The following is a 26,162-nucleotide window of genomic DNA, read 5'->3' as shown; positions in this document are numbered from 1 at the left end:
GGACTGTCCCCGGCCATGTTGATGACTCTCCATGACATGGGGTTCCTTGTTCGCATCGTCGGACAAGGGTCGTGGAGAAGTCCTCCATCACAAGGAAGTTGTCCTCAGCTGCTCACAAGCTGGTTCGTCACCGCGGCTCTTTGGCACCCGTCCACGACAGCCCAGTCTTGCCGGTTCCAACCACTTGCCACCTTTCCAGGGCGACTTTGTCGAGTCAGAGTGCTCAGTGACCGCCCTTCCACACCATATGATCCCTGCTATACCCCTCGGGCCTTCTCATTTGGGCGGGAACCTGTCGAAACGCGGGGCAGCGTCCCGCCCAGCTACATACACTTTGTATGGAGTACCTACAAGGGTACTAATATCGAAGTGCGGAGGGAGGGGTATCAGCAGCTAACAGTGGCTAATGGCTAACGGCCAAGGTCAAGGGCCATCACGTTCCGAGGGTCATTTGCCTGCCTTTTGGCGCAATGGCATGGGGTTTTCATGAGAGGATCCGCTACGCCGAATCGCCGTCGCATCCCGCTTTTCAAGTGTCTTCAACTGCCCTCCGCCGCCCCAGTTCCCGATGTCCAATCTCCCTCCTTCAATCAACAACGGCCCCCCATCCGAACACAACTGGTAAAAGGGAGGGTGAACCGCAAAAACGTGGCCAAGCCGGGACACAATGTGACTGCGTCCATATCGGCGACTCTCGACTAGGATCGAATGCCCTTTGTCCTTGGCGGCTGAGGTACCCTTACCCTCTGCCGCCGAGTCCGCCACCAACAGCAGCCATGGACCCCGTTGTGCTGGAAGATACCATCCATGAGATGGCGTGAGTGGCCCCCTTTACCCTACAGGAAGCCATAGGGCCCAGACTGTCAGACTGACAGACGCACAGAAACTCGTTGACGCGTCTCGGGACAGAGGACAATGAAGCCGCCACACCCAGGACTGACCCCACGGGGGAAGTTAACAAGGCTTTAACTAGCCCATCAGTCCCGTCACCCACCACCACCCGCCATTTCCTGAGCGCGCAATATAGCCTCAGCCCTCCCGCATCCCCCGTGCGTGACGCCGTCATCCCCTGGCCAACACTTGACGGCGAAGCCACCTACATCCGTCCCTCGCAAGAGTTTCTCCAACGTCGTCCCTCCACCAGGAGTAGCATGTACCTTCCCGGACAAAGAATGTCTGTGGCCTCTTCGCGACACACCCGTACTTCATCCGCAGCCTCCATCTCATCATACATGCCGGGCACCAGCCCTTACCCAGCCCCGGCGAAGCCACTGCCACCGGTGCCCTCGTCGGCCAGGTCATCAAACCGACTCTCGTCACAGCCGTCGTCATCGGACCGGTCATCGCAGCGCCTACTATCACAGCTATCAACTTCAGATCAGTCGTCACGGCGCGCGTCGTCACACCCGCCGTCCTCGGACCAGTCGTCGTCGGACATGGATCGCTTCTCTCTGTCGTCTGGGACGCTATCGTCCGACCGCTCACGCTCCTCCTTCCAATCATTACGCATCAGGCCGCCTATCCCGCCGAGGCCTCCGGAGCATCTCCGACCCGGCCAGATGTCCCACCAAATGAAGCCTTCCCGTCTCGAAGTCATCTATTGGAAACAGCTGCAGGGTGTGGACAAGCGCAAGAGCGGCAAGACTAACACGATCCACTACATGGACATCTCGGCTTCTGCGTCGACTATCGCCACCAAGCATGGAAACAACGCGATAAAGTTTTGGTCGGTGGGTACGGGCGCTACCAAGAGCAATATCAAAATCTCCTCGTACATCGAGGCGCAAAGCCGATGCCGCGATTACATGATCCGCAGCCATTGCATCCTGTCGGAGGCGGCGCAGCTGGCGGCCATCGCGACGCGTTTTGGCCGGACTGTCGAGATCTGGAACTGGGAGAAGCCCAGGCGCGTGCAGGTCCTCGACGACATCGATCGCTGGGTGGCCGGGAGGTTCGAATCACTAGACTCTGGATGGACTCCGCTGGCGGCCTATCGCGGCAAGGATTCCGTCATTGACCTGTTCGCCGCGACGACGCGCGACAAGAAGCCGTTTGCCAAGGTGCGGACCATAGACCTCCGCAAATCCGGCCTGCCCTTCATTCCCCAGTACCCGGAGTTGGCTCTGTCGTCGACTAGCCCCCTCCTGGTGGCTGCGTCAGGACCCCGAACCCCACGCGCCGGACAGCCACCGCCAGATCGGGAGACGCTGCTGGTATCGTGGGACGTCTCAGATTACCGCGAGCTGTCGCACACACCGCACCGCGTGGTCCGGCCCTGGCAGCACAAGGAGCTCGAAACGGCCCTTCCGTGTGCTCTCGTGACCTACGGCGACCTGGTCATCTCGCTCTGGATACCAGCAGGCTACCGCACCGTGGCCACCCCGACGCCACAGGGCGGCGTCAAGTACACATTGGCGCCCACCAGCGTCCCCTTCCGGTATGTCCTGGTCTGGGATCTTGCGGAGAACTCAACCCGGACCTACGGCATCCCCAACTCGATGAGCTGCATCTCGCCAGACTGTCGGTTTATAGCGTACTGCCACGTCGCCGAGAAGCGGACCAAGATGGCCATCCTCGACGCGCAATCGGGCGACGAGCTATGGACGGTGGGAGGGGAGGGTAACCTCAAGTCGCTGGAGGAGGTAGGCGACCTGGCCAAGGTGACGGAGATGGCCTTCTCGGCGGATGGGAGGTTCCTCATTATCGGAAATTCGGAGGGCGACACGAGCATCTATGACGTGCGGGAGGCGACGGGGCTGGCAAACCTGATCTGAGGCACTTCCTTCACGGCGTTGTGTGTGGGATATTATACCTTTTGGGAGTTGGGGGTTGGTTTCACCGGCCGGCGCATTCATTACTTGATTCAATTCATGAATTTGATTCTTTTTTGTCATGTTTATTTGTTATACCATGTCTCTTCCCGTGTGACATCGCGGTGCTATTGGATACTCCTCCTCGTCTGCACTATTCCCCGACTGGTCGGGGTATCGCAGATGGTGGCCCTTGTCCCGTTCGACCTCAACGACAACGCTGGTCACCGTATCCATCTGAATGGCAGAGGGACCCTTGACCCCGAGAGACTCGTGGCTGGCACTCCGCGACGTTGTCCTGCATCGTCCACGCAGCACCCGCTCTGTTGTATTATCTCTCTTATCTCCGAGCCGCCGCCACGAATTCAACCGCCACCACCACCACCATCCGCTCATTGTCCTCGTCGTCATATCCTCTGCCACCCCCTCCGCGGCGCCGGAATTAAGATCGACACCGCTTCCCCCCTGGACCCAGATCATGTTGCCGTACACCCGGGTCCGGGGCGTCTGCATAAAGTTGAATGTCTCGAGGCCGACGCTGGACCGGTCAAGGTCGTGCTTGCTGGCAAAGACAATGTCCTTCCTTGTGGTGCCGAAGAGCATGCAGTCAAGCATGCCGTTGGAGGCAATCATGGCGCCGGCGAAGAATGTGTACCACAGCGGCACGTCGACGCCTACCATGTTGGCGATGCGACCTGCGGTGATGGGCAGAGTGCAAAGGAGGTGGATGGCGGGGTAGATGAGGAAGGCGGGGTGGCGGGAGAGCTGGATCTGAGAATCGGGATCCGGAGTGGTGGTGGTGGTGCTGGTTCTCGGGAGGTAGGGGGAGGAGGCGCCGGCCTGGCGGCGTAGGCTGACGATGATGGCGATATAAAGAGTCAAGGTGGTGGTGAGGGAGGCGATGATGAAGATGCTATGGGTGGCGAGACGGATGCCGGGGTAGGCAATGTTGATCCAACACTGTATCCTGTCAGCAGACTGCCCTATTTTTCTCCCGCAAAGAAAGAGAGAGATTCTTACCCCGGAGCCCGAGCGGACAAAGAAGCCGCCATTGTCAGCCCCGTTTCTGGTAGCGGCTATCGGGATCGTCGAGATGGCATAGACAAATATCCAGATGGAGGCGATAGCGAGGCAGAGCATGCGGTGCGGCATCATGTACCCCCTGACGACGGAGAGGTACGTGTGGACAGCAATGGTGGTGATGAAGCAGCTCGAGGCCAGGTCGCCCGTCGACCGGAAGAGGCCCTGGGCGAAGCATGTTGGCGAGTCCACGCGGATCATGCCTTGTTGGAGCCACTCGACGCTGAGGAACAGGGCCACGCCCTGGTGCAAATCGGCAAGGACCAGGTTGGAGGTGAGGACAAAGAATTGGTTCGGAGGCTGGCGCGACAGTTTTCCTCTAACAGGCTGTGGATGTAGCGTATGGTCGGGGTTCTGTGTAAATACGCCATCGATGCCCAGTACAAAGTCGACGCGGTGCTGATGCGACTGGGGCCGCTCGTCGTCATGGTCGCGGACGTCCTGATGGCTAATGGTCTCGGCTGGCTGCTTCCCGATGTACAAGTACCACGCCAGCTTATACATCAGATAGGAGAAGAGGATGGAGGACGAGAAGAAGGAGATGAAGGCAAGAACGATTATGGTGGTGACGCCGCCTGTGTAGTCTGCTGTCCACCCGACAACAGGATCCTCCCAGGCCATGCTGACGGCGGTACGTATAATGCCCAGCCTTCAGCCTAACTTGGAGATGCGACTCTTCCCGGTGACTTGGTATCATGGCGGGCAGGTGGAGGCGTAAGAACCGGCGCCCCGGATCACTTATATTAACCATAATCATCATTCACCAGTAGTATTACGGTAACCACACGGCAGAGGTGGATGTCTCACAGACCGCAGACCGTTGCAGTACTATTATCCACACGGAGAGCACATTGGCCCATGCCAACCCATAATCCCATGCGATTTACACGGCAACCAGGGCGGCCGCGTGCCGCTCTGCCAGGCCCAAGCCTCATCTTTCAGGAGTCATCAGCAGATAGAGATGCACCGATGGGTTAACAAATGTCTGATGAGTACACGCCAAACAAGTGAAGCACACCAAATCCAAGCTGGAATCCTTTGGGGGCCAGCTTCGTACTTCGTATCTGAGCTGATTGTCTCAGGACCTGGGCCGTTGGTCAACGCCAGCGCCATGATCATCTTAAATCCTGAGCACAGATGAAGGTTCGGAGGTTCCTGGCCAGGCCAACAACCAACTCCCCGTAGATATCGATGTCGCCGGTCAAACGCACATCTCAGATATCCATGATATGTATTATTGGGAATGGATAATGACTTGAAATGCAGTCTTGCGTCAGGTCCCATCGTCTCCAGGCTGGCGGATCCCTGACGACTATCCCTCGTGGCCCGTGGGGACGGCATATCGCAGGGATGATGCTTCCTTTGGCTCCTATGGCTCCTTCGGCCCTCCGCGGTGGCAATGTCCCGACCGTACGGCACGGCTCAGCCACCAGGGTCCCATGCGGCGATCCTCGCCAATCTGACAATATGTGTAATGTGACTAGTTCCGCCCGCGTGGTATCAACTCTCATATTCTCAGCTGATCCCCAGGGGTACGGACGTCCATGGAATCATAACCTAACCATGCATCCAGGAGTCCTGGAGATCACACTCTCAAGTGTTTCGACTCCAAACACTCGTCCATTACGTAGCCAAAGTAGCCCCCAGAACTGAGTCGAGGACTGCATTGGTGTCTCATCATCCATGTTGGGCAGCAACGAGGTGCCACGATATTACTTCCAAGTGCGATTTTTGAAGTGCGTGTACGAAGTAGGTCGTACGGCTGAGACGCAACAGCGAGCTTACCTATCTGCGTCTTGGATGATGTGGCCCTTAATATCGCAATGTTTGGTACGACGTACTAGTTGAGAGTCGAGTACTTGGTATATAGGTATTGTGCAGAACGACAAGACTACTCGCAGAGACGCTATTCTTGACAGGGGCCATTTGCTGGTCAAACCTCCATCATTTCAATGATACCAAGCAAAAGCAAACACAAATCACCCCAGCTTCACCCGAGTTTCATTGTGCCCCTGTTTAGCCTGCACCGCCCTCCCCGTTCTTATACCGGCAGAACGGCCCCACGCCAGCCGACGACGCCCATCCCGAGCTCTTAGACATCCGCCGTGGCTCCTCCGTACGAGTGAATCTGTGACTCTGTCAGCTCAACCAAGAAAAACAAACTCTCCTTTGAAGCACGCCTACCGTCTGATCCGCACAGCCCTCCGGCGTCTCGTACCCGTACGCGCCCGTGTTGATAAACAGCCTCTGCTCCTCACACACCAGCCACGCGGCCTCGTTGGGACGCTGGATCTCGTCAACGCTCCACGTCACTGTGTCGCCCTGGAACGCAAACGCGCCATAGGGATTCTCCTCGGTCTCGAACCACGTGCTCAGGGCCCGCTGCGTCAGGTCCTCGGGCTGCTCCACGTGCAGATACAGGTCGCCGCCCTCACCCGTGTTGTAGACCAGCTGCCCGTCGATAATGTTGAACTGGCCGGCCCGCACGGGGTCGTCCAGGTACGCGTCCGAGGGGAGGCCCGTGGGCTGCGACTGCAGGTACGAGTGGAAGTTGGGCTCGGCCACGGCGCGGATCCAGTACCATCCGTCAACCAGGGTCGGGCCTGGGTTGGTGCCTGTGGCAGTGGGAGTTGGTGTCTGTGCAGCGGCGTGGCCGGCGACGAGGGCGAGGACGAGAGCTCGTGGTTTGGGAGACATGGTGGGATGCCTGATACCGAGATGCTGATGTGTGGCCACGGTGGTTCTGATCGGGCGAGTGCTGTAGCATTTATTTGAGTCAAGGCCTTCCTCCTAACTAATGTATGGTAATAAGTCCCTGCCGGAGACGTTTCATCGCCCCGGTCTCAGGCCCGCTTTTGCCGGCCCCGGAAGCCCGGCGCGGGGGGTTTCCCTCCGAAGGCGGCCAGCTCCAGCCCGAGTTTCCCAAACAAGTGCACCGACAAATGGCCCATATATTAAAGCGCATAGATTGATTGTGTTGTTTTATACCTCCCCTGTCTAGATTCATCCAAGTGTCTCATCACGTCGTGGGTATTGTATTCATGGATCCATCACACGCTGATGGTGCGGAACACGCTAAACTCCTCGCCCGTCGCCACCAGGCTACCCGTAATCTGCGGGTGCCAGTGCACCTCCTTGACGTCCTTGAGGTAGTGCACAAACAGAAGCTGCGGCGGCACGTCACCCGGCACCCCCGCGCCCTTGCTCTCCTCGTCGTCCAGCTCCACCGCCAGGTCCCACAGCGTCACCGTGTTGTCGGCCGCCGCCACCGCCACGATCGAGTCGTCCGTCGGGTGCCACTCCACGCTGGTGACCTGCTCCTTGTGGAAGTTGAAGCTGGCCAGCGGCTGCGGCTTGTTGCTGCTGGCCTTCCACTGCCGCAGGTCCCAAACGCCCCACGTGCCGTCGTCGGCGCCCGCCGCCAGAAGGTGCGATGTCTGCCGGGACCACGACATGACATTGACATCGTAGTCGGAGACCTGCATCGTGATGGCCGGCTTGCGCGCCTTGGACCGCACATCCCAGATGCGGATGGTACCGTCGCTCGATGCCGACGCAAAAACGCTCTGCTCCGAGGGCGACCACTGGATCTCCTCGACGCTGCCCGTGTGGCCCTGGAAGGGGCGGTTGTCCGTCTGGAACCCTCCGCCGTCTGACCGTGATGTGAGGTAGATGAGGCCGTCATTGTCGCCCGTCAGCAGCTTGCCCGGGACGGTCGGCGACCAGTCTACCGCGTAACCCTCGGCCTTGTGCGCGCGGATTGTCGAGACGGGCTTGTTCTGCTGGGCCGTGACGGTAGATCCAGGGTTGTCAAACGTCTGAAGATGCGGCGTAATGTCGTGGATATAGACGTCACTCGACTCTGTCATGGTCGCAGTGAGCGTCGTCGGCGCCCGGCCGGGCTCCTGGCTGGGAATCTGGTGGGCGCGGATGCGGTTTGTCGTCGACTTGAGGGGGATCGTCTTGCTCTCGAGGATGGGGTCGGCGTCCTCATCGTCATCGTCGTCGTCGCTCGAGTCGTCATCGTCGCCGCGGTTCATCTTGCTCAGACCGCTAAACTTCATCACCATGATCTGGTTCTCCCCCGCGCGGGCGTTCTCAGCCTGTGTGCCGGCAACGGTGTACATGGTCGCGGGGTACGCCTTGCGGTTGTCGCCCAGTGAGTCCTTGACAATGTCGAACGACAGGCAAGGCCACGGCGTGCTCAGGCTGTGCAGCATCTCGTAGGTGGTCAGGTCGGGGGCGAGGGTCTGGCCGGGTTCGAGCTTGTTACGCCCGACGATGAATGTGCCTTGTTGTTGGTCAACCTCCATGGCGTCTGTCTGGTTAGTAAATGAGTGTCATGTCGGATGCGATATACAAAGCTCACCCTTCTCTTCAGCCTCTCTCTCAGCATCAGGCCGTCCGTCGACGCCAGCCTCGAGGATCTCGTCCTCGCTCTCAAACTCATCCTCGAACTCGTCCTCGAACTCGCCCATCTCCTTGGGGTGGTCGTCAATATCCATCTGGTCCGGGCGGCCACCGGCTTTGAGGGGCCCATCGCCTCCAGCTTCTGCTGTACGCTTCGACATTTCGAGTCGTGTGGATTGGGCTGGTGGTGGTTGTTGGAGGGTGTTTCGGACAGTTTCGCGATGCTGGAGATCGCTGGGCCAAAAAATTTGTGACCCCTCCAAAATTTCAGCGGCGTTCAAACAGGGACGACGACCCCGCCAACCACCAGCCAGCGCCCAGGCGGGCAGTCAACCGCAGTGGAGGCCATGGCCGCAGACCTGTAAACCGCCTAGGGGAAATGCCGATGATTACCCACGGTTCACTAGCTAAGGTACAGAGATCCGTAGTGGCGGGTACGCGGAAAGAGACAGCCATCCATGTATGGCTGGCATGCGAGACCATGATGGGCTAGCTATTCGTAATAATATCAAATTACTGGTAGTAATAGTGACGAAGCCGCCACCGTGTTCGACGTGCGTCACGTCGATTTGGAATCTGAACCCCAATTGGCAATCCAGGTCGCACAGGTACCATTATAGCTCGAGTCTGGACGAATGGGCAATTGATTCCATCGCACTGCCGAATCACGTCACCCCGGGCCGTGTTTGTCAGCATTTTGACCCCGCGACTGGCCGTCCCCGTCTGTCGGAGCCCCTCCAAAAGCGGCCAAAACCCTCGCCGCTCAGCGCCGCCCTGCATAAAATCAAAGCGCATTCCCGTACCCCCAGATCAACCCTCGACAACAACAACCATCTTCCCCCAATCCTCACCCAGGTCGACACAAACCCCCAAGCCTCCATCATGTCCGTCATCGAAATCACCTCCAAGGCGCAGTTCGACGAGCTCATCAAGTCGCACCCTTACGTCGCCCTCCAGGCCCACGCCACCTGGTGCGGCCCCTGCAAGGCCATCTCGCCCATCTACACCAAGAACGCCACGGAGAAGCTCGCCCCCGAGGGCGCCGCCGACAAGCTCGCCTTTGCCAAGTTCGACACCGACGACGTTCCCGACCTGGCCTTTGAGCTCGGCATCCGCTCCATCCCCGCCTTCTTCTTCTTCGAGAACCAGGACAAGGCCGACTCCCTCACCGGCGCCAACCCCACCGCCCTCAAAGCCCGCATCGATAAGATGAGCGAGGCCGCCAACAAGAACGGCTTCTCCACCACCGAGAACTTCTAAGTCAAAAGATGGAGGGATTATGAGAGGAAATGCAGCAGGAGGAGGAAGGATCTGCGGGGACAAACCGCGAGGAGCGGGGGAGGAGTTTTGGTATATGCACCACAGCATCGTGGAGAAATCATTTTGGGCATAGATAGCGGATCATCGGTCTCAATGGATCACAACATTCAATAACATGGGGACCTCTTGGCGTACGCATCATGACATTGTAGTAGAGTCGTGTATACCGTGGCGCAGCTATATGTCCGCTATATATGCCACAAAACATGTGCATCTCCGCTAAGCTATGTCTCTCCGCTCAACTCCCGCTTGTTTGATGTAAAATGTATAAGGAAAATGATTCAAATAGATCATGTCTGGTCTGCCAAGTCAACCGCATTCAGGCTGGTTCTCCTCCCGTCTTTGTGGACTCGGCGCTGAGCCGTCCGAGCCCAGAGTCAACGCGCTGCGCCTCCGCCAGTGATCGCAGCGGATGTTGTTGCGACTTGCCATTGTCCTGCATCTCTGGCTGCTTGCTCGATTCAGACGCCAGCCTGGCCCCCGAGGACACCCTGCGCGCATGACGCGGGCTGGCATTGATGGCTAGCCTCGCCGAGTCCACGACTGCCATGCTCCGGCGGCCGGGATTGTCGGTTGAGCCGCCCGCCGCGAGAGAGTTGGATGGCTGCTTGTTCGAGTTGCCGCCTTTCCAACGGCCTAGGGTCCAGAACCCACCCTCCCCTTTGCCTTCCTTGGCGTCGGGGACGCTCAAGAAGCTGAAACTCGGTGTGGGTGGAATCGACGGGGTTAGGTCCTGCCACTTTTCTTTGACAAGTCTTCCGGTTCGCTGCGTGTGTATGCTGGTGGTCGGGCTAGTCGGCGGGCTGCGCATGCTCGAGCCGGCGTAGGGCTCCCTGCGCGAATCGGACGCCAAGTTGACGGTTGAAGTGTTGACAGATGATCGGCCGGCCTTGGTGGGCGACATGGACCGCTCGCTCCGCGTGGGCGTGGCATTTCTGCTCGGCCTCAAACCGCCTTCAACGTCCTGCCGCCAGCTCATGATTCGGTCAGAGGCCGGCTGAGGCGGGATTGGGTTATGACCCATGCTGAGGGATCCCCGTCTGGACTGCGCACGGCTGGTCCCGCTCGCCTTGGTCCTAACGCTCCCGCTCCGCCCAACGCCGCTGGCCAGCTTCCCCGAGAACCTGGACCCCGTCTCCCACATATTCTGCTGCCGCTTCGAGAATGCGCAGTCCTGCCGGAAGACCTTGATGGTACCTGTGCGGTCCGTTGTGATAATGATATTGCCGTCGTGATGCTTGGAGCGCTCAAGGTATGCAGGACTCTCCTCAGGCTTCTTTATGTGGGAACCCTGTGTGTTTCGCTCCGTGGTTTCGCCATCACCGGCCGTCGACTGGCTCTCGTCGAGACTGACGAGCATAACCGGCGGCGGGTTACACAAGTCGTAGATGGGGTCGCCGGATGTGCTCAGGAGCTGCCGGCTCTTGGTCGGCGCAACCAGAGCCGTCGTCACCACCTCGGGATGGGCGTCGAAGCACTCGTAGGCCTGCTTGTCTCTCATCTCGGCGCCGGCACTAGCCGGTCCCCAGATGTACGCCTTGCGATCCTCGCTACCGCAGATGATGTAACTGGGGTCTTCGGCGAAGCGGGCGTGGATCTGGCTGGACTGGTTGACGTGGCCACGGAACTTGGCCTCGAGCATGCGGGTATTGAGGCTATAGACGCGCACGCGCGAGTCGTTGGAGCTGATGAGCACCTTGACGTCGCCTTTGTCGGCCCCGTTGTTTACGGCTGCAGTCCGAATACCTGTAATCTTGCTGCCCTTGGCGTTCTTACCACGGGATGATCGCACATGGATCTGGAATTGCGACTCGAGGCCTTCTGTTTTGTAGAATGTGCACATTCCACTTAGGACGCCGCAGATGGCTGTCTTACCATCTGGGCTAAAGCCGACTGCTGTGATGAACTCCGATGTCTCAGCAGAGAAAGGCGTCGTCCTGTCAGGGATGCTCCACAATCGCAACTGCGAGTCCAGGCAGCCCGCCAGGAAGAATCGATCGTCCGTGGGGTGAAAAGCAATGGATGTGACAATATCACTGTGCTGGAAACTGCAGAGGCATTCCGGTCGCGATGGCAACCAGAGCCTGACCGTCTTATCCATGGATGAAGACAGTAGGAAGCCATTCTTGCTCCATGACAAGGCCAGAACCTCGCCCGTGTGTCCTTCGTACTCGCGGACAGGCTTGCTCCGGAAGACAGGAGCGCTCAGCTTCTCCCCGCTGGCGCCGCACTGGGCCTCATCGTTCTCTTGGGCCCTGCGATCCTCTGGTGTCGAAATCACAGCATACACACGGACGACGCTGTCCTTGCCGCCGACAGCCAGGTATTTCCCGTCCAGGCTGAACTCAGCCGCCCATATCGCAGCCGAGTCCCCTCGCAGGATCTTCCTACCGACCGCGGTCGCTGGGGCACGGCCGTGAGACTCCCCTGGATCATCCGGGTTGCCAATGGACAACTCCTGGGCGAGAAACAACCGGTTAAATTCCTTCGTCTTCTTGTTGCGGGTCTTGACACGGATATAGCGGGGAGGCTCCTTGAACAGCGGGATGAAGCCTCCTCCGGCCCCAATGACAGATGTGATGGCGCGCGCATGGGCTCCATCGTCGCGCACCTCGCCAAACTCTGAGTCAGAATCGGCGGCGTCATCGTCCCGGGCCCAGGGAGTTCGCATACTCAGGCGACTCAAGAAAGAGGTCCCTTTCCTACTCAAATGGTCAGCAATCTATCAGCCCGCCATTAGGGGTTGAGTGTACCCGCCTCCACTCCTTGGTTGCGTCCACGAGGGCATTCGGCGGCTGTTTGGGCAGCTCGGGTGCCTGTCCCACTGTAGTTTCAGTATTAGAGTTCGAGTTGTCTGGTAGACCTGGGACTCGCAGGCGCTGGGCAATTGAGGGTGTGGGTTCGGTGTTGTTGTTGGTTCGAAGATAGATTTGCTAAACTCTAGATCAGCCCTGGCCCGATACAAGACAATGTCGGACTAACTGTGCTCAAAGAGTCCAGGCCGACGGAGGATGGGTTCGAAGGATTTGGTTTCAGCTGGCCCTTGAGCTCCTTGTCCTTTCCATTCGCATTCTGGGTATTAGTGCGTGATAACCGCGCTGCTGTCGACCGTCGACTATTTGGAGGGGGCTGGAAGCCAGAGCTGCTGCCTGCTACTCCAACATTAACATTATACCTCGATTGTGTGTCTCCGAGGACGTGGAAGGTACGCGTACCTGGATCATCACAGCCACCATCGAAGCCAGGAGGCGGGTTTGACTGGGCAATGCCCGAGGGGGATTCTGCAGGCTGGCCATCATCGCCTTGCTGGTTGGCAGGCGGGGACATGGGAGGAGTCATCTTCCATGCTGCGCCAGCGCAGCATAGGTAAGCGACCGCGTCACTGACTTGAGACTCGTATTCCCGGAGGGCGATGCGGAGCTAGGGGAGCTAGGGGAGCTGGGGGAGCTTTTCTCGTGGGCAGCTGTCACAGCTGTCGCCGTCGCACGTAGGGTCTTGGCCTCGGTTGGATCTGATTGCGAACACGAGGTTGGCGAACTGGGTTTGCGAAGCTGAGAATCTTTTCTCGAAGTATTATTGTATGCAGAAGAGACCCCTGCAGAAGCAATTGTCGTTGCAGACTGTCGGATGTGCGGATTGACCGGATTGGTGCTTTTCAGCTGACAGCGCCGGGGCCCCGCCAAGAGGGCGACGAGCTCCACGGCACTGCACAGAATCGAGGACGTCACCTCGTCAAGCGGAGTACTTCTGCGACGTCTGCCTAACGTAGATGATCTATTTGTGTACGGCCTAAGCCGGCCCTGATTACGGTGCCGGGATTCTTGTCGCAGATGTCGTTACCGCAGGCCCCTAGTGGATGTGAAGCGTTCGATCGTCGCTGGTGAGACGTGGCTGTAGGGCTGCAGAGGCGGTGTTGGACTGTTGATCTGAACGACTCGGCGAGGCTTAGACGGATCTGAAACGACAAGAGCACGAGGCAGTTCAGAGAGCAAAAATTTAAACCTCTAGAAGGTGGGGGAAGGGGGATAGAGATGAGCGAGACGGAGAATATAGAATATGGCAGACACGGGCGGATACGAGTACGACGCGATGGAATGGTCAAGTGCCGGCCAAGGTATGAACGGAATGCAACGCTTTTAGGGAATCTGAACAGATGTGTCTACAGACTACCAGTACAGTCGTACCATTACTACTCGGATAGAGCCCTCGCCGTACTCTAGTACTGTTTCCAACGTTCATGGGTCTCGGCGGATGCCCAAAGCAGGAACCTTTTCGGTCGCTTGCTGGCGGACACTGGGATCCAACACTGGAGGTTGATGTGGCCGATGACGTCGCCCGGTAAACGACCGCGACCAAGAAGCCCGGGCAGCACCTAACTGAAGTACCTAGGCACCTTAGGTGCCTACTAGTACCTACCAGTAGTAGTAGCCTTCAGCAACCTTCCCTCGATGTCCAGTGTCGCACCGTTACACCAGAGCGCCACGACTTGTCTGCCAAGCACCAACCACCACACCATCACTATGCCCAGCTTGCCTCCATGACCTCACGCCGCGTTCCTTCAGCCGCATCAGCAAACCACCACACCCGAGTTTATTCCCCCGGCAAATACTCGTAGTGATACCTAAATTGGACTGCATATAAGGACAATATAGATTAAGACTGGTGGTTTTTACTACATTTACTAATACTATCTTACCTGCCTTAGCCGTTCTACACTGTAGCCAACTTTCATCACCCATATTCTATACCTACCTACCTATCTACCTCTCCACCATAGTAATATCAGGAGCGCCCGAAGTAGAAAGGATCATGCCAAAACGGCTATTTGAATAAGTGAAAAAATACTCAGTAAAATCAATCAATCGAGAACTGGACTTTCCTCCTCGTGCCACCCTCCTTGTCCTTCCTACTACTATGGTTTTGACCAGTACCCACTGCCACCAAGCATCACGTCCATCGTGCAGCTTACCATAGGTAGTTCGCACCCAAATAGACTCCAAGCCCTCTGAAAATATTACACATCAAACCCCCATATTGTAAAAACAGGCTTAATTTTCACATTCGTAAAATTTATATCAACTACCTATCTCGTTCTAATGCCGTCCTCATCCCTCCGTCTCCACACCCGCGCGTCAGAGTTGTCACCCCACTTGCCCACCTCAGGTATAAGCTATTATCGCTGCCCAACACCTTCAACACCAACATCGACACCAGTCACCAACGGCAAGCCCATCACCGGCAAGCCACCACCATGAAGCTAGCAAAGCGCAATATCCCCGCGAGCATCGTGGGCTCCCCCGTTTCTCTACTCCCAGAGGACGCCGAGGACATGGTGAAACCTCCCTACCTGCCCATCGCCACCCGCCCAGCATCGCCATGCCCCTCCCCCGCAATCCTCGTCACCAGCTAACCAAGACGCAACGCACAGTGGCATGCCTACAACCTTATCCTCCCTCAAGACATTCTTCACGCCCACAGCAGCCGTAAAGTCGTCCAAGAGCACGAAGGCACCGACAAAACCACATCAGAACGCAAACATGTCGACCTCGCCATTCAGGTCATCAACACGAGCTTCGACCCCGTCAAGAGCATCCTCCGTGCCTCCGGCAAAATCGTCTGCGAGAACGAAGTCGCCCCTCTCGGCTCATGGCACTCCATCGAGATTGAGCCCAACCGATCCTTTTCCATCATAAGACCCGACCCCGAAGGCTGGGATTCAGTTGCCACGGAGACTCTGCAGCAGGCCCTGTCCGACGACAAGAATGGCGCCCTCGCCGCCGTCGTCATGCAGGAGGGCCTCGCCAATATCTGCCTCATCACCGAGTTCCGCACTGTCCTCAAGACCCGCGTCGAGAGCGTCGTTCCCCGAAAACGCGATGCCGCCTCGCTCCAGGATGCCGGAATGCGTCGCTTCTTCGAGAAGACGCTGTCCTCGCTCCTCCGAGCTGCCGATTTCACACAGTCACGCCCTATCCTAATCGCTAGCCCAGGCTTTGTCGCAGAGGATTTTAAGAAATACATTGCAGACCAGGGACGCGACAAGTCCGACAAGGTCCTCACCTCTGTGGCCAGAATGGCGACGGTGGTCCACGCGGCTTCCGGCCACGTCCACAGCCTCAACGAGGTGCTCAAGAGCCCAGAGGTGTTCGCCAAGATGAAGGATGTGCGGTACGCTAGGGAGGCACAGCTAATGGATGTGTTCTTTGAGAAGCTCAAGGTCGACGACGGGCGCGCCTGGTACGGCACTAAGGCGGCCGAAAAGGCCATCGCAGAGGGTGCCGTAGGCCAGGGCGGAGGAGTTCTTCTCATCAACAACTCATTGTTCCGTAGTGAGGACCTCGCGACGCGCAAGAAATATGTCGCTCTCGTTGATAAAGTCAAGGGTGATGGTGGCGAGGCCCGTGTCCTGAGCAGCGATCATGGGAGTGGACAGCATCTAAAAATGCTAGGCGACATTGCCGTGATTCTCACCTATCCCATGGTAGATCTCGACGAGGAGGAAGAGGAAGAGGAGGCCCCAGCGCCTCAGAATGGAACACGACATCACGAAGATGACCACGATATGTTGGACGGTGTGATATAGCTAGCCGCGCGAAATCAAATTAAAAGTATCCCAATCCCTCGGTGGCAGCCTCTGCTACCCTGCAGTTCTACAGAGTACTGGAGTGTGGATTACCAAGCGCCTTGCACTAAGTAAACAGGCCATTCATTTGTCGTCCTATGTTATGTCACATCACATCACAAACGTGGGAAATAATAATGGAAAGTAGTCAAGTTTGTGGAGTAGTGAGACTTTTGACAGGCTCCGGTTGTGCTGTGTGTTAATAATTGCTTCACTTCACCCATCATGGTATGAGTTGGTAGTAATAGCCGTCGTCTATTTCCGCTGCCAAGGCAATAAATTATCAAGAAACTGGGTCGCTGCACGAAAGCAATCTCCGAAGCTAGGCGGGCTTTACTGAGGAACAGAAGACGAGACATGGTTTCCGAACATACCGGCGTGGAATCAACTTCGGCGATACGAGACTTGCCCACATCGCCACTGATCGCCTGGGCCCCGCAATGCTGATACTGGCGAGGGGTAACAATAACATCATCCTAGGCTCGCTTCTACGACAGAAATATTAAACCGAGCATCTATCCGCTGTCAATACTCAAGTGTTCTTTTCCTGCTAATCAACTTTCCATCGCAAGGCGTGCTACACAGCATGGCGTCCAAGCTCAGTATCTCTTCCACGGTCAAGCTCAACTCGGGCTACGAGCTGCCCGTTCTCGGCTTTGGTGTACGTCGTGCTCGTACTCCGTATAGCGTGAATCAATCAGCTGACAAACCTTCAGGTCTACCAGACGTAGGACTTACCCGTTTGCCCCCGGAGATCCAAGCTGAATTGTTTAGGCCCAAGGAGAAAGCTACCGAAGTGTGCACTCATGCGCTCAAGGTGGGATATCGTCATGTACGTCATCACTCCGAAGTTGCAGTCCGAGGCTATTGACAATTAGCCAGATTGACTCTGCGACCGCATACCGCAACCAAGGGGAGTCTGCCGTATCCATAGCTGCTTCTGGCATTCCCCGCGAGTCGATCTTCTTCACCACCAAGCTTCCTGTCAATGGCAAACCTCTCAACTATGACAATGCCCGCGAGCTCGTGGACGCAGCCATCGCGGAAACCAAGCTTACCTATCTCGACCTCGTCCTTATCCACTGGCCCTTCGGCGGCGGCCCTGAGGGTCGCAAGGGTGCCTGGCGCGCCCTCGTCGAGGCCGTCGAGGCGGGCAAGGTCCGCTCTATCGGCGTGTCCAACTATGGCGTGCACCACCTCGATGAGCTTGAGGGGTATATCAAGGAGCTGGAAGCCGAGTACGGACCTGGAAAGGGCGGCGTCATTTCCGTCGGCCAGTGGGAAGTGCATCCCTGGTTGACCCGCCCGGATATTGTGAAGTGGTGCCGTGAACGCAACATTGCCGTCGAGGCCTACTGCCCCATCGTCCGCGGCCAGCGCTTTGACGACCCCAAGGTCGGCGCACTAGCGGCCAAGTACGGCAAGACGCCGGCACAGATCCTCCTACGATGGAGCTTGCAACGCGGGTACGTGCCGCTGGTCAAGAGCGTCACGCTGTCGCGTATCGAGGAGAATGCGGCCGTCTTTGACTTCGAACTGACAGACGCCGAGGTGGCGGATCTTGCGACGGACGAGTATTCGGTTTGCTCTTGGGACCCCACCGTAAAGCCGCTGGAGGAGTAAATTATCACGCACGAGTTAGACAGTCAGAAAAACAAAATCTTAGCCGATCTGTCAAAAATTCGAAGAGATGGCCTTGGGCTATGGAATTTCCACGCAGGTTTGATGTTGTCTCGTCTGATGGTCATGTGATGTCGCTCCTCCTTCGTGTTCACGTTGTCACCCCGCCAATCGAAGTCGCGCTCTCAGATGTCAAAATTACCAGCATCCCACTTGCACCCAGGTTTGGCCCTGACAACAACCCGTCCCGATGTCTCCTCGAACGCACTCAAAACGATGCCGGCCCAAAACACCTTCACGCTCATTTCGGAGCGAATCACCGCTCCGAATAATGCCCTGAACCGGCCGATGACGTCAAAGCAACTCAAAAAGGCACACAAGGCCGCCAACAAACAGCCAAAACTCTCCCGGGCAGAGCAGCGGAAATTCGAGCTGGCAGAGCAGGAGCGCATACGAAAGGAACTGGAAAAGGAACGCACAGCCGCACGCGCCCGCGCGGCAAGGGAGCGGAAGAAGGCCAAGGAGGAAGCCAAGAAGGAGGAGAAGCGGCGGAGGGGCAAGCCTCTCGTCGAGGTGCGACCGAGCCAGGATACGATCTCGAGATTCGTGCGAGGGAACGGGAGTGGAAAGAAACGGGACGAGCGAGGTCTCGACGTTGGTCAAATGACTTCTGTCAAGGAGGAGGACGAGTTGCCTCCCGTGGGCGAAACCAAGGCTGCAGTGGACGACCGAAAAAGCTGCAAGACGGGTTTAGGCACAAACGATTCACGGGCTGATGATGAGGATCAAATGAAGCAAAAGAACCACTATAAAACGCGGGTGGAGAGGCAAATACTGGATCGAAATACGACGTCGCGCGGATTAACTAGGGATGTTGGTCACGACGGGCTGATTGAAGACCTAGATGAAATGTTAAAGGCGTCGATGCCGACCGGGTCATCTGCAGGAGAGGAGCAAGCACAGGGTCAAATACCCTCGAACGACGTGGAGAAGCATGATGGAACACATGAGAAAACGATCCACGGCATGAGCTTTGACGACTTGGATGATGACTTGTTTATCGGCCTGAGAACTAGCTTTGGAGAAAACGAGGCAGAAACGGATGGGTCACAGAAAACCAATGAAGTCAACCTGGAAGCACAATATGCCAGCCCTAGGAACATGGGGGAACTCTCTAAGGATGAGTCAGAGGACGACATCCTCCAGGCGTTGGGGACCATGTTTGATCAGGGTTCATCCGCCAAGTCCCAAGCGAGAATAGCATCACCTCCCCGAAATGACCAGAAAATTGGAGCGAGCCACGAGTTTTCAAGCTTCACGGAGGCGGATCTGGATGACGAGCTCTGGCAGCAACTGGAAACAATATCAGAACCCAAGCCAAACGCCATTATTCCCACGCCTATGACCCAGGAAGCATCTGCAAAACCTGAGAACCCAAACCCCACGCGCCGTGAATCTTCTTCCCACGAGACAGATTTTGGTGTTGATCGTTATCCCCCATGGCTGCCACCACGACAGTTCGCTCCCCTCAGCACGCAGGCGGTTCTTTTCAACTTTGACGAATACTTCCCCTCGCCATCTCAACAAGAAATCGAGCTCAAGTCTGAGTTTGCACCTTCAGCTCCACAGCAAACGCCATGTCCTCCACCAAGGGCGACCGCGGAAGTATTGCCACAGATGTCGATCGAATCTGCAGAACCGGCCATGCCACCTCGTTTCTTCAGCACGTCTGGCTCCAACGAGATCCTCTCAATGACTATACATCGCAGCCGGCGCACAGCTGCACTTGGAGGAATACGTGAACAAGAACGTCATCGTGCCGAGGTTGGAATGCTCCAGCCAGAGCGAGAAGGGTACCTGACCTCTCCTCATCGGGTCACTCGATGCTCTACTTTGCTCTATACTCCGGCGATGGCACCTCCGAGGATTCGAGGGGCAGGAAATAGAGGCGCACCAAGAGAGCTTGCACTACAACCACCGACGTTCAAACATGGGGTGGGCGGCACTGGCTCGAACCTACAGTTTATGCAAGGCCATCCATCCACCAAACAAGCAAACTCAAGCCTAGTACAGCAACCAAAGACATGCTCACGTCCTCATAAACCGATAGCGAAGCCAACACCGCCGGGGAAGGAGAACGACCCACTAGAGGCTATGGCGCCTCCAGCATCTCAAGAAACAGAGTATGGGGGTGAATGGGTAGACGAGATAGCCCATGACCTGTGAAGGAGCCTGGGTCATCTGCGCATGAAGACCAGCTCATGATGTAACTGAGCCAACACGGCATTTTCGGGATAACACGTAACGACAGGATACAAGCAAGCGTCACATGAATACCACAAATTTTACAGCATTGCAACATAATTCACATTCCCCATATCCCTAGGAATCCTTCCGCTCGCTAATGTCACATTCCCTTATAGCAACCAACGTGAAAGTGTGGGCAGATAAACGCATGCCCAAAATGGTTGCACCTGGGTACTAAGTGTACAGGCCAACCCACTCGGCCTTGGGTGCCACCTTGGTATCGCACCCTTGGACAGCGCACCGCATCTCGTTGGGGGCAGAAGAAGCTTCCTTTCCATCCGGCATGGGGAAGCCAACACCCCGCCGGTTCGATTTGGTCGGTCGGCGGTTCTCGAAGCAATCGGAGCAGTAGACCTGGATACTGTCAGCGGGTATTCTAATATGTGAATGACTTCTGAACTTACGTGACCGCACTTCTTGAGAGCCCAGAAGTGGTGCTCTGGGACCGTCCTTTTCCGCTTCGTGCCTTTTCCCGAGGTGGAGCTCTGGGCTGGAGTCGCCCCCGTCGGATCGTAGGCAAGCTCCTCGTTGCAGTTGGGGCAGACGATAACCATTTCCTCGGTGGGCTCGGCGCACGTGTTGCGCGTGAAGCCCTCGCGCGTGTCAGGTGTGGGCTCCATGGAAGGCTTGGGCCTGCTCTCCTCGGGGACTGGCCGTCGAACGAATCCGTCGAAAGGGAACGGTATGGATTCCGGGCGACGCAGGTCAAGCTCAAGGAAGTCGGAACCGAGGAGTCCAGCTAGTCTGCGGCGGAAGCCGCCAAAGATTCTTGAGTGCCGGACGAGGTCGGCGCGGATGAGGGAGTCGCGTGGAAGGTGCGATAGATGATCAAGGTTGGGGGTCCGGGGAGAGGACTCTATTATCTGAGGGATATCATCGTCGGGTGAATCACCAGTGAGATCTATAAAGTCGGGCACGTTCGATCTTGAGATGGTGCCGTCGCTCCTCGAGAGCGTCGGGGGCGAGATTCGCTGCGAGTTGGTCCTTCTTGGATTGGTCCTGGTCTGGTTCCGGGTCTGCGATGATTGGCGGGAGGGTTGGGCCTCGACAGGTGAGTCGGGCTCCTCGGTGAGATCGATGAAGGTGGCCGTGGGCAGTCGCTGTCCCGACGTAGAATGGGGCGTGGGTAGGCGCCGGCGGGAGATGTGGTGTTGAGGGCGGTGTCGATGTTGGGGTAAAGAGGGTTCCCGACGAAAGATTATCGGGGTAGTTATGTATCGTACGTTCTCTCTGCGTCTTGAATTTTGGTCGGAATTTGGCCCAAATGTCTCCGCGAAACCAGGAAGGTGATTAGGAGGAATCACTTGCGACGGCCTCCCCTCGTGCCGGATCGTAGGGAGCGAGGTCGGAGAGATGCCACGCCGAGGGGGCGTGGAATCAACCTCAATAACGTCGTCACCGCTGTCCCAGAAGAGCCCATCCTCGCTATCCTGGTCCATCTTGTCTCGAATCCCTCCTTATCTAGTAAACGGGCGGTCGGGGGGACGGGCGCAACGGAGGGGGTACGTTCGTTGGTTCGTTCTGCTTCTCGTCGCGGCCCGGTTATATATGAGAGAGTGCCTAGTCGCAGTGAATAGAAACAAGGCCCCAGTATTCAGGCGTCGGTGAATGAAGGGGAATGTTGGCGGTAAATGTCGTGGCGAGGAGGGATTGTTGTTGGTAGGTGGTTTCGAGATGGTCCCAACGATTGTTTGTGGCGGCAATCGCTTAGACCAGGCTCCGACAGGTGGCGGCAGTTGTCCCGCACCTTCGCGATTTAGCGCCGCGACACCAGAGCGCTAACTTAGTCAGCATCATCCTCGGGTTTCAACGAGATGTTAACAACAAGGCGGTAAGTGCCTACTGGCGAGCGGCTAAATTCAAGGAAATGTCAGATTTTATTGACCTCAGATGCCTCACCCTTGAGACATCAACCTCATGCGATTAAATAAAAGTACAGAACTGCCGCGCAATCTACCCAATACCCCTCCTATTCCTTGACGCCAAACACAGTCACGACGCCCTCGCTGTTCAAAGACACCAGTTTCCGCCCAGACTGACCCCAACGCACAGCAACTGATGCCGTGGAACTCCGAAATGGCTCGCTCCAAGCCTTGCTCGACTTGAGATACTGCTGCACCGTAACACCCGACGGTCCTCCTGTGGCCAGGAACTGCCCTGTGTAGTCCCAGGCAAGAGTCTGGACCGACCCGCCCGTCTCCAGCACCTTGGCTGTTGCCGCGCCGCCCTCCTTGCGCAAGTCGAAGATGGTCACTGTAGTCTGACCCTTGGCTGTGCCCGCCAGCCAGAAGCCGTTCTCGGAGAACACCACGGCCTGGACTGGAGCCCCAATGTCGAACTCTGCAGCCAGCTCCAGCGTCTTGGTCATAAAGAGCTTGATTTTCCCGGAAACCGTGCCGGCTGCGACGAGGTGGCCATCGGGATGGAAAGCACACGCAGTCAAAGCTGCAAATGTTAGCGTACAATTGCTAAGTTATGATGGGACCACTCACGGGAATCCGCGTAGGCACGGCTAATGCGTCTCATCGATGCGAAATCATAAAAGACAAGGCTCTTATCGGAGCCAACCGAGGCGAGAATTTGGCCTCCAGGGTGGGCGCTGACGGCAGTCACAGCTCCAGCGTGTTCCGTCACTTGAGCGACCTGGTCATCGCCCTGGTAGACCTTCAGGGACCCCTGGCTGGTGGCATAGATGACCTTGGATGCTGCGCAGAGCGTCGCAGTGACGGGGGCGTCAACTGATATCTGTCGCTCAATCTTGTCCGCTTCGATCAGGTACGTGGCCGAGTCGCCCTTCAGGCCTCCTAGCGCGGCGGTGCCCCCCTCCACATCGAGCGATGTCGCTTGGGGAACTGGCAGCGCATTGTTCGTCTCCGCTTCAAATGCAGATATCTCGTCGGGGGTCACCCAGTCCTCGGGGACGGGTCGCTTTCTGCGCCCTTTGGATAGACTAATGGAAGTTAGCATCGTTCGGCGTCGGGACAACTGAGAGTACCTACGTGGCATGTGTATCGTCTACTGCAGCAGCAAACTCCTCAGGAAGACCCTCAACAGTATCTACCGCCATGGCGTCTCCGCCTGCTGCGCCATCTGTGACTGTCACCTTGCCCAGGGCATCACGCGCCTCATCCCTCTCCCTCGTCAACCGCGCGATGACACGCACAGCGGCATCGTGCTGGTAGAGGGCCGTCGCGAGTTCCTCCCTTGTTCTCGCTAGCTGCTCCTTGAGGTTGTAAGTCTCTAGCGCAAGCGCGTCCCATTCGTTCTGAAAGGTGGCGAGCAGGGCAGGGATCGAGGTCAGCGTCGGCGGTCGGGGTCGCACGATACGCGAGGACTGCAGAGGAAGGAGGTCTTCGGGAGAAAGGGCGTCGCCAGAGCCGGGCTCAGTGCCATTCTCATTGATGTACTGCTCGATGAGTCGCTTCTCGTAAACAACACCTGAGGTGGGTCAGTACTTGTTTGAACGATGGCATCGCCGACGACTACCTACCCGACTTCTTGGAGACGACGGGCTCTTGGGGGGCCTCCCCGGAAACTGTATCGGGGTTAGAATAGCTACCGTGGGTAATTCAAGGGCTTCTTACTTCCGCACAGCATCGCGACGGTGTTCTCTGGGGCGTTATCGCGCTCAATCGCGTACCTTGGGGAGCTTTAGAGCTGTCGCGAGGCTGCGATTCTGAGATTTTGCCGGACGCACGGGCCACGACGGTCGCCGCCTGAGTCACGAGGTGATAAGAGCATCGAATCGTTATCGCGGAGTGCCAAGGACCTCCACAGCGGGGTCGGTCGCAGACTCGCTGCGCACATCGCCGACTGGTACAAGCCGCTAGCTGCGAGGTGGACTCCGCGAGCGCACAAGCGCAACACCACTACGTACCGGGCCCAGCATTCGAGTCCGTCTCCAGAACCAGCGTCTCAGCAGATAGGCATTCCTCTCCGCCTGCCTGCTACCGATATCGTCCGCCGTAACCATGCTCGTCAGCAAACTTCCTCCCATCCTCGACTTCCACACGTGCACCGATCTCGTGCAGACCGACGTCCTTGACACCCTCTTCGAGCCGAGCCCGGCCATTCACGCCACTCTCCTTCCCGTCATCCGCACCGCCGAGTACTCGTCGTGGCCGGACCTCATCGACGCTTGCCAGATTCGCCTGCTGTCGCTGGCGACATCGACGCCAACCTCGTCGCCCGACCCAACCCTGCTGTCTGTCCTCGGCTCTCACCCGCGCCTCGGCGAGAAGAAGATTGAGTCGGCGCATTCGGCTGCCGAGCAGGCAAATATCCAAAAGGGCGCCAGCGATGCCCAGGAGGCGGAGCTGGCCCGGTTAAACCGCGAGTACGAGGAAGCTTTCCCCGGTCTGCGATATGTCGTGTTTGTGAATGGCCGGGGTAGGCCGGAGATCATGGACGACATGAGGACACGGATCGCGAGAGCCGACTACACTAAGGAGGTTGACGCGGCATTGCAGGTAGGGGGGTGGAGGCCACCGGCTCCCTGATGAGAAGACAATGGGACATGCTAATCAGACTAGGCAATGTGCGACATCGCCAAAGACAGGGCGTCGAAGCTCGAGTGATTGGAAAGTCAGCGAGGGACAGTGGCAGGCCACGAAACAAGAAGCGACCAGGAAAAGTGTTTGACAGTCTTTGTTGAGGATATACCTGACCAAACAGTCTTGGGGCCCGGCGAGTCCGAGCATGACCGAAATTATTCCCGACCAACGCGTTGCCCAAGGTCGGTGAAAGAATTATGTACAATGTTTTTCTGCGAACCGTTACTTTAACGATGTTCTGCTGCTCATATATGCCTTCCAGCCCATGCCATGTTTCCTGCTATCCCTTGTCCGTTACTCATGCTCCCCACGATTTTGCCTATCCAGAAAATTTCACATTGTTGCCCATGAGATGCCATCGAGCTCGTCCAGGTACTCCTCGTACGACTGGTCATCATCCGAGGCCCCGCCCGCAAAGATGACGCTAAAGTCAGAATACACGTGCTCGGGGTCGTCGCCCGCCTCGCCCAGGGCGTCCTCGTCTAGATGGAGAAATGCGAAGCAGTCTTCGTCTAGCTCGTCGTAGGCCCCATACTCCGGGCGCATCTCGGGTGACCGGACGGGATGGATGCGTGACGAGGTACGTATCTTGGCGGCGGCGATGTCGGTCGGAGGCAATGGGAGAGCCGTTGGCTTTGACAGCCGACAGGCCTGGGGCTTGGGCGCATGACCCGATCCGCCGGCAGACGCATCTCTGGATGGCCGCAGGTATTGGCCACCGGAAGACCCTTCCAAGGACTGTGGTTTCCACGGGGCCTTGGATGTCGTATCCAGCTCGCCCTCTTGGTCGTGCTCCCCATGGGCTCGTTCATGGGCCGGGCGCCATAGCCCCAACCTCCGCCTCAAGCGATTCATGACGGAGAATCTTAGGAACGATGTGGCGTGGAGGTGGGCGATGCGCCGCGCGACATCAAGAGACGTTGCCATCTTCAGGAAGCGTTTGTCACCAGACTTCATGCCCTCGCGGTTCAGGATGTGCGTGGCGGGCTGGGAGTAGGGCTGGGAGAGGCGGCTGGTGATGAGTTCAGAGCGCAGACGGCGCTTCTTGCAGCTAAGGGCCGCCGTGTTTGGGCCGTCGACGTCTAGGCGGTGACGGTAGCGTTTAGATATCCGGGCGACATGTTCTTGCCGGGGCCGGAACTCGAAGCTTGCCATTCTCTGTGGCTTGAAGGTAAAGTGGCCGGCGTCGACTGACGAGCTGGACCATCTCGATGCAGTGTCGGACTTATCCTGGTCAGGGTCGCTGGGATAGACAGGCGCCGAGTAGACGCCGGTGACGGCGCCCCTGAGAAGATGCCCTACATTGATGTCGGACACGGCACACCGCGGGATAGTGGATGGCGAGGAGGAGTGTGTCCGTGGGAGGCCATGACGACTCGGCCAACGCGGGAGCAACTCGAGGGAGCCAGAGGCGTGGGGTCGGGGTTCTACCTGGGCGAC

At 57.5% G+C, this 26,162-nt stretch overlaps 13 protein-coding genes across 13 annotated transcripts; 6 read left to right on the top strand and 7 right to left on the bottom strand.

Annotated features, from left to right (window-relative positions):
- Window positions 1-1,232: 1,232 nt before the first annotated feature.
- On the top strand, window positions 1,233-2,774 carry ACO1O0_007692 (uncharacterized protein; the record flags this gene model as incomplete). Its single annotated transcript, XM_083197060.1, has 1 exon — window positions 1,233-2,774. The coding sequence occupies one exon, from the start codon at window positions 1,233-1,235 to the stop codon at window positions 2,772-2,774; it is 1,542 nt and encodes a 513-aa protein (XP_083046528.1).
- Window positions 2,775-2,903: 129 nt separating this feature from the next.
- Window positions 2,904-4,511, bottom strand: ACO1O0_007691 (uncharacterized protein; the record flags this gene model as incomplete). Its single annotated transcript, XM_083197059.1, has 2 exons — window positions 2,904-3,770; window positions 3,831-4,511. 2 exons carry the CDS (start codon window positions 4,509-4,511, stop codon window positions 2,904-2,906), a joined length of 1,548 nt encoding a protein of 515 aa, XP_083046527.1.
- A 1,471-nt stretch (window positions 4,512-5,982) lies between these two features.
- On the bottom strand, window positions 5,983-6,587 carry ACO1O0_007690 (uncharacterized protein; the record flags this gene model as incomplete). Its single annotated transcript, XM_083197058.1, has 2 exons — window positions 5,983-6,018; window positions 6,075-6,587. 2 exons carry the CDS (start codon window positions 6,585-6,587, stop codon window positions 5,983-5,985), a joined length of 549 nt encoding a protein of 182 aa, XP_083046526.1.
- Window positions 6,588-6,940: 353 nt separating this feature from the next.
- rrb1 (ribosome biosynthesis protein RRB1) lies at window positions 6,941-8,461 on the bottom strand (the record flags this gene model as incomplete). The annotated part of the gene is made up of 2 exons (XM_083197057.1): window positions 6,941-8,208; window positions 8,260-8,461. 2 exons carry the CDS (start codon window positions 8,459-8,461, stop codon window positions 6,941-6,943), a joined length of 1,470 nt encoding a protein of 489 aa, XP_083046525.1.
- Window positions 8,462-9,182: 721 nt separating this feature from the next.
- On the top strand, window positions 9,183-9,560 carry ACO1O0_007688 (thioredoxin-like protein; the record flags this gene model as incomplete). Its single annotated transcript, XM_083197056.1, has 1 exon — window positions 9,183-9,560. One exon carries the CDS (start codon window positions 9,183-9,185, stop codon window positions 9,558-9,560), a length of 378 nt encoding a protein of 125 aa, XP_083046524.1.
- A 379-nt stretch (window positions 9,561-9,939) lies between these two features.
- Window positions 9,940-12,959, bottom strand: ACO1O0_007687 (WD40-repeat-containing domain protein; the record flags this gene model as incomplete). The annotated part of the gene is made up of 3 exons (XM_083197055.1): window positions 9,940-12,322; window positions 12,384-12,444; window positions 12,836-12,959. 3 exons carry the CDS (start codon window positions 12,957-12,959, stop codon window positions 9,940-9,942), a joined length of 2,568 nt encoding a protein of 855 aa, XP_083046523.1.
- A 1,912-nt stretch (window positions 12,960-14,871) lies between these two features.
- On the top strand, window positions 14,872-16,203 carry DOM34 (uncharacterized protein; the record flags this gene model as incomplete). The annotated part of the gene is made up of 2 exons (XM_083197054.1): window positions 14,872-14,952; window positions 15,049-16,203. 2 exons carry the CDS (start codon window positions 14,872-14,874, stop codon window positions 16,201-16,203), a joined length of 1,236 nt encoding a protein of 411 aa, XP_083046522.1.
- Window positions 16,204-16,828: 625 nt separating this feature from the next.
- ACO1O0_007685 (aldo/keto reductase) lies at window positions 16,829-17,865 on the top strand (the record flags this gene model as incomplete). The annotated part of the gene is made up of 2 exons (XM_083197053.1): window positions 16,829-16,903; window positions 17,125-17,865. The coding sequence occupies 2 exons, from the start codon at window positions 16,829-16,831 to the stop codon at window positions 17,863-17,865; spliced, it is 816 nt and encodes a 271-aa protein (XP_083046521.1).
- A 273-nt stretch (window positions 17,866-18,138) lies between these two features.
- Window positions 18,139-19,664, top strand: ACO1O0_007684 (uncharacterized protein; the record flags this gene model as incomplete). Its single annotated transcript, XM_083197052.1, is given in 2 exon segments — window positions 18,139-19,469; window positions 19,484-19,664. The coding sequence occupies 2 exon segments, from the start codon at window positions 18,139-18,141 to the stop codon at window positions 19,662-19,664; spliced, it is 1,512 nt and encodes a 503-aa protein (XP_083046520.1).
- Window positions 19,665-20,343: 679 nt separating this feature from the next.
- Window positions 20,344-21,608, bottom strand: ACO1O0_007683 (uncharacterized protein; the record flags this gene model as incomplete). Its single annotated transcript, XM_083197051.1, has 3 exons — window positions 20,344-20,523; window positions 20,574-21,269; window positions 21,393-21,608. 3 exons carry the CDS (start codon window positions 21,606-21,608, stop codon window positions 20,344-20,346), a joined length of 1,092 nt encoding a protein of 363 aa, XP_083046519.1.
- Window positions 21,609-22,138: 530 nt separating this feature from the next.
- On the bottom strand, window positions 22,139-23,766 carry ACO1O0_007682 (E3 ubiquitin-protein ligase PRP19; the record flags this gene model as incomplete). Its single annotated transcript, XM_083197050.1, has 5 exons — window positions 22,139-22,614; window positions 22,662-23,119; window positions 23,169-23,607; window positions 23,660-23,704; window positions 23,754-23,766. 5 exons carry the CDS (start codon window positions 23,764-23,766, stop codon window positions 22,139-22,141), a joined length of 1,431 nt encoding a protein of 476 aa, XP_083046518.1.
- A 374-nt stretch (window positions 23,767-24,140) lies between these two features.
- Window positions 24,141-24,746, top strand: ACO1O0_007681 (Oxo-4-hydroxy-4-carboxy-5-ureidoimidazoline decarboxylase; the record flags this gene model as incomplete). The annotated part of the gene is made up of 2 exons (XM_083197049.1): window positions 24,141-24,638; window positions 24,702-24,746. 2 exons carry the CDS (start codon window positions 24,141-24,143, stop codon window positions 24,744-24,746), a joined length of 543 nt encoding a protein of 180 aa, XP_083046517.1.
- Window positions 24,747-25,055: 309 nt separating this feature from the next.
- On the bottom strand, window positions 25,056-26,092 carry ACO1O0_007680 (uncharacterized protein; the record flags this gene model as incomplete). The annotated part of the gene is made up of 2 exons (XM_083197048.1): window positions 25,056-26,020; window positions 26,047-26,092. 2 exons carry the CDS (start codon window positions 26,090-26,092, stop codon window positions 25,056-25,058), a joined length of 1,011 nt encoding a protein of 336 aa, XP_083046516.1.
- Window positions 26,093-26,162: the final 70 nt, after the last annotated feature.

Source organism: Amphichorda felina (genome assembly GCF_050947745.1).
Source record: "Amphichorda felina strain 45539 chromosome Unknown scaffold_8, whole genome shotgun sequence".
Lineage (NCBI taxonomy): Eukaryota > Fungi > Ascomycota > Sordariomycetes > Hypocreales > Bionectriaceae > Amphichorda > Amphichorda felina.
Note: the sequence above shows the minus strand (reverse complement) of the source record. Positions and strands in the feature narration are given on the sequence as shown.